The sequence below is a fragment of the Anser brachyrhynchus genome (genome assembly GCF_964034855.1).
Source record: "Anser brachyrhynchus genome assembly, chromosome: 8".
NCBI classification, from domain to species: domain Eukaryota; kingdom Metazoa; phylum Chordata; class Aves; order Anseriformes; family Anatidae; genus Anser; species Anser brachyrhynchus.
This window is the reverse complement of record NC_137702.1, coordinates 22,626,744-22,632,743: the sequence shown is the minus strand read 5'-3', so window position 1 is coordinate 22,632,743 and position 6,000 is coordinate 22,626,744. Positions and strand designations below refer to the sequence as shown.

Sequence of the window (6,000 nt, the reverse complement as noted above, 5' to 3'; positions counted from 1 at the left end):
GGCCGGCGGGATGCTGCGCATCAGGCACCGGCCCCGCGTCTCCTCCCTCCTGCTCCCAGGGGATGCCCCCAGGAGGGAAGCACCTTTGCTCACCCCAAACCCTTCCTGCCCCAAACCCGACACCAGAGGAGAGGAGCCCGGGGGTCGCTGTCCCCCACCGACCCCGGCTCGCTTTCCTTTTTCCTCCCAAAAAATACGCCAGGTTTGGTTTAAATTTTTTTTTTTTTTTTTTTTGCAACAAAAGAAACTATTTATTTGGAATATGCATTACCAGTACAAATCAGGAAACTGTAAAACCTACACCTTGTTAGTATCGTCATAGAACATAAAAGTCTCAATTGGGATCAGAAAGACAGAGGCCTTTTTTTTTCTTTACAGAAGCAGAAAAGCTTAAAGTTTCAAAACCAGGTCGGAACAGAGTCTTTTTTTTTTTTTAGCTTTTTTTTTTTTTAATATTTGGAAACCATTAAGAAAAAAAAGGGGAAAAAAAAAAAGAGAGAAAAGCAACGCAGAACAAGTGGATCATCTTTACAAGGGACAGAGAAGGCTTTGCAAGGAGAACAAAAAAAAAGCAAACCAACAAAACCAACCCCCCAGGCAACGTCTGATTTACAACATCTTAATAATAATAATAATAATAATAATAAAGGTGTATGAAAACAAAAGGACTCCAGGAAACCTCGGGATTAAAAAAGAACACCCCAAAACCCTAAACTGTTCGGTGATGTGAAAAGTTAGAGGTTTTTTTTCCTTTGGGGGGGGGGGGGGGCAAGGAAAAGCATCTTCGAGATGCCTGCTCCTCGAACCCCACCTGCAGCTGCACCCATCTGGGGAGATCCGTGGGGGCATTTTGGCCGTGTCCCACCCGTGGCTGGGGGCTGCCACGTCCCTTGTCCCTTGTCCCTTGTCCCTCCCAAAGCCCCTGCGCTGCGGTGGCACCCGTGGGCCCTGCAGTGACCCCACAGGGTGGATGGTGGCAGTGGGGTCGGCACCTTCGCGGCTCCCCGTTCTGTATTTGGGGGCTGAGCACATTGGGCTCTTGCAACAAATGTTTGGAGCTGTGGCATGGCCGGGATTTGGGGCAGAGAGTAAGGGTGCCGAAGCCCACTGCCGGAGTTTTGGGGAGGATTCCTGCCTTTTTAATCCCTTCGGTGCAGCTCGGCACCGCACACCGCCCCAAGGCACCGAGATCTGCATCCCCACGGGGGGGCATCTCCTCCCCAAAACCCCCAAAGCAGTCAGAGAGATTTCGTAGGGCCGGGTGGCAAAAGAGGTGGGGACCACGCGGAGAAGAGCCCCCCCACCCCAAAAAAACACCGCTGTCACTTTTCACATCACTCGGATCCCAGCTCAAAAAGCAAAGGGGAGAGGAAGCTGCAAGGCCATCGTCTCGGACAGGACAAAAAAAAAAGTCATCATCATCATCAACCCCTCCCTCCCCCCCCAAATAATGCCAAAAATAAAAAATTAAAATTAAAAAAAAAAAAAAAGGCAATTTCTGGGTCTCAACGTTAAGAAACATAAAGTGTTAGAATGTACCTATTAATGCTCACTATTCCAACCATTTTTTTTAAAGTTTTACAAAATGAATTACTGTCACTTTTTAAACATTGTGTAATAAGAAATGAGTGTGCACAACTCTACACTTTTCTAGCATTCTTGAACTAATTCACAAATGCGAGAAAATTAAAAAAAAATGGGGAAAACAAACAAAAAAAAAGAAGATGAATGTAGGTAGTCTGATGTTATAAACTATACAGGAATGAAGCGCTTGTTGCCACAGAAAGAACAGGGATGGGACCTTCCCCCTGCTCAATTTTGCGTGCTAAGAGGGTCATTTTTTATTCTTTTATTATAAACACTATTAAATTCAGACTGCGTTTTTGGTTTTTTTTTTTTTCCTTTATCTGAATATACAAGAACATTCATTATCAAATGTTCGTTATCATCAATACTACAAAGAACGAGACACAAATCGCAAGAAACAATGGAAAATGTTAATAAAGCTGAAAGAATCGTCGAGTTTTTTTTGTGTTTTTTTTTTCATTTTTATTTTTTTTGAGTTTCTGCAGTTTTTTTGTTTGTTTTTTGTTTTTTTGTTTCGTTTTGTGTTTTTTTTTTTTGGTATCGAAGTCAGGTTTTTCTGGGCAGAAAAAAAAAATAAAATAAAAATGGGGAAGAAGAAAAAAAAAAAAACCACAACACTTTGGGTTGGGGAAAGGGGACGGGCTGGGGGCTAAAACCGTTCAAATAAAAAATTTTAAAAAAATAACAAAAAGCAAAGCAAAAAAGAAGGCATAGCGACCACCGGCCAGCTCCGACAACGCAACCCAGAGGGACGAAGCAGGGTGGGGATGGGTGAAGAAGTACCGTGGAGGAGCGAGGAGCGAGCATCGTGCCCGCGCAGGGCGGCGGGGGGCTGTTGGGCAGGGACAGGACAGGGACAGGGACAGGGACAGGGACAGGGACGGGGACAGGGACGGGGTCAGGCAGCCCTGGCTGCGTGCACGGGGCTGGGGTTTGGTCTCGTCCCCGGCTGCTTTCCGGGAGGTACCGGAGCTGCTGGAGGTGGTGGTGGCCAGGGGAGGAGGAGAGCGGGGAGCTGGGCGCAGTGGGAAGGTGGGCAGCACCTGCCGGCTGGCATTTTGGGGGGAAAAATAACCTTCTCCTTGCCCTCTGCAGATTCTCATCGTCCCCCAAAGCAGGTGCAGCACAGGCAGCCCTAAGCCCTGGATTTAGGACTGCAAACGCCGCCCGACACGGGGGAAGGAGGGAGCGCGCTGTGCCCGCAGGATGCAGCAGCCTTCGTCCCAGCCAGCCTGCCCCTCTCCGACTGAGGATTCTCTTTTTTTGGGCTAAATCTCTCAAGACTTGGGGCATTTACTCCCATCAGTAAGAAGTGGGAGACAGAGGCTTGCCCTGCCCAAAGCAGCTGGGCTGCGGGGGGCTCGCTGTGGACTCGGGCTCCAAGGCGCTGTTGTAAGCATCTTCTTCCCAGAGCAGGAGCAGCAAGTACCTCGTCACCAGAGACACAAAAACCAAGCAAGCGGCAGATTTTGCAGCTTTCGGCCTGCCTTTCACATCTGCGCTAGTCCTGCTCCGATCCCCCCCAAGAGAACAATTCACCGACACAAGACTTCCCTGATTTGGGGGAAGGTCGCCTATTTTTGGAGCCCCACGGGGCTGCCCCCTGGGGAAAGGCAGGCTTCGACTCCACAGCACCCGAACCACAATGAGAAGCAGCCACGCTGCCTCCGTGGGACCAAATCCTGCCTCTGTTGCTTTTTTATTATTTTTTTTTGATAGAAGGGTGAAAATTGTTCTGGCAGAGCTTGAATTTTAAAAGTTTCCTGCTTAACACTGCCCTGCGCCCCCAAATGCCTACCCGGCCACCTTGTGTCTGCTGTAAGCGCCTCCGTGGCCAGGAGCTCATGCATGGCATGGGACAACAGGTGCTCCGCACCCAGCTCTTCATCCAAAGCCCCTGCCTCCCTGCAGGAGCTGCCCCAAGGTGTATTTCAGCAGGACGAAGCCCTGTTTTCCACCCATCGCCAGCTGTCCAAAAAGCAGACCAGAAAAGCAGGGCAGAAAATCACACGAGTTCTCCCACGGCTTCGGCTGCCACTCCGCAGAGTGACTCCAAGCTGCAGGTGAAGGACAGCCCCAAAGGGACGCCCACTTGGCCTTACAGGGCTTCACCCTCAAGCAAACCCATTGTATTAATCACTGCCAAAGGCACCCAGCACGTGGGGTCCCGCTGCTCCGGCCACGCACTGACAAATGGCTTTGGGGACCCGGAGGGTGCGACCACCCTCTTGGGACCCTGCCTGTGCTGGGGAAACCCACGTCTTCCTTCGCACAGCGCGCTCCCAGCGCCTGCTCGGCTCTGCAGCTGGTGACAACACGAGCCACCACCACGCGATGCTCTTCTCCACGCCAAAACGTCCGCTGCTGGCCTCCCCAGGTGCTGCGGGAACACTGCTTGGGTCCCATCCATCGTTACCTAACGCTCGGTCACATAAACCACCGCGGACGCGCTCGGCGCTTTCGTGACGCGCGAGGGCGATTCCTCACCTGCCTCTGCCTCCTTGCCTTCCCTCCGCTCCTGCCCTTCCCCAGCAGCTCCGCAAGGCCGGCGCCCGGCAGGGTTTCACCTCTTGGGGCACACGGAGAGCCGCCGCGTTTGGGGTCTGCGGCCGAGCAGGGCGGGGAGAAGGGCGAGCTGGTGGCGTCCGGGCGCTGGGAAGGGGCTGGTACCTTCAGAAAGCACCGGGGAGCACCACAGGGGGGGCATTCGGCTCCTTCTCCTACGTGCACCGGGGCCGCGTCCGCCCGCCCTGCACCCCTGGGGACTCGCCGTGGCACGGCGACGCGCTCGCTACGTCCAGGAGCGGCAGAGAGGAGGGGGCAGCGGGGCGGGGGGCTGCCGCGGCGTGTTCCTACTGAGAGGTAGCGTGAGAGGAGCGGGCCGAGCGGGGCTGCCTGCGAGCGAAGGGCTGAGACTCGACTGAGTTTCGTTGTTTGGCTCCTCGGGAAGACAGCCAGCACGAGGCCATGCACTGCTTTTGGTTTGTTTGGTGTGGCGGTGGTTGGTTTTTTGTGTTTGGTTTTGTTTTTTTTTTTTTGCTTTTCCTCCTGAAAATCCTTCTACCTGTCGAAATATCCTTCGGTGGGGAGGTGGGGGGGAGGGAGGTGTTGTGGCGGTGGCAAGGGGCGGGGGGGAGAGCGGCTTCTACCCAGAAAAGAAAGGGAAGAGAGTATAAAGAAGTGTCCAGATTGGCTGAAAAAAGCATCCCGACGAAGAGAAGAGAAGAGAAGGAGTCTTCTTGTGTGTGCTGATTGGTTTCACCTCCAGTCTGACTGCTGCGGTGTTAGGAGAGGCCCCCTCCCCTCCCGCCCCCGCCGGGGCCGGCTCAGCCAGGGATGCAATTTGCTGGGAGATCAGTTGGAGGTATCAGAGTGAACGCTGCCAGGGCCTTCTGTGGGGGAGGTCACCGACGACGGGGTAGTAGCGTCTTGCCAACCTCCATTAGCCTGCGGGGAGGGAGACACAAAGCCGTCAGCACCAAGGGCACCCAACAGCATGCCTGGTACCCCCCCGAAACGTCCACCCGCCTCCCAGCGGTGTGATCGAGTGGCGTTAGGGATGGGTCCCCCCCGGGCTCCGTCACCCCCATCCCACCGTGGCCACGGCAGCTTGGGACGGTTTGGGTGGAAATGGGGGTTTTGGTGAATTGTAAGTGTTCACGGGAATTCTGTCCTTTTAAAAAAATAAAGGTATTTTGCAGAAACCCTGTACTCTCTTTTTTTTAACCCTCTTATAGAATCCTTCCCCATACGGAAGGAGGAAAATAGCAAACAACTTCCATCTTTGAACAGGAAACCCAATTCTGGTACTCTACGTGGACCCAGGCACTAGGAAAATGCAGGACAAGAGAAAAGCAGCAGCACCCATGGCACCTATGAGCCACAGTATGCCCCTGGCATCACCCCACGCCCCGCTGCCACCTTTCGGGGCACCCCTCCTCCTGCACAGCCCCTGCTGGGGAGGCTTCAGCCAGGGGAAGCTTTCAGCAAGGCACAGAGCTGCTGCCCCGTGCATCCGCGGCTCTCCGGGGCTCAGCGGGTCAGACACCCATCCCCAAAGCTCCCCCCGCTGCCACCTGCAGGCATCCCAGGACTGCCCTGCACGACGTGGCGGGGATGTCCCACTACGTCCCCCATTGGAGCAGCACACCCAGAGCTGCACCCCGAGCATCCTCCCCAGGGCCACGCTGGGCAGGCAGGGCTTTGGGACACCTCCCAGCACAAGAGGCTTCCCAGGAGCAGCACCAACAAGCCTCTGCCACCCGGGGCTGGTCCTCCACGCTCCCCGGTGCCCCTCTGTGAGGGACCCCAAGCTGCAACGCAGCGGAGATGCAACCACTGCACATCCAAGGGCTCACGTAGCAAAGGCAGGCACTGTTTTTCTCGTTTTTTCAACCAATTCAGGAGTCGGCA

General features: G+C 54.1%; 1 protein-coding gene across 2 annotated transcripts in view; it reads right to left on the bottom strand.

Moving 5' to 3' along the window:
- Positions 1-422: 422 nt before the first annotated feature.
- PBX1 (PBX homeobox 1) overlaps positions 423-6,000 on the bottom strand; it is a 128,329-nt gene continuing 122,751 nt past the window's right edge. For both annotated transcript variants that reach the window (XM_080602012.1, XM_080602013.1), the window contains one exon: positions 423-5,034. In XM_080602012.1, the coding sequence (XP_080458138.1) occupies positions 4,942-5,034 (93 nt within the window). In that variant the 3' untranslated portion in view covers positions 423-4,941. The remainder of the gene's footprint in view (positions 5,035-6,000) is intronic.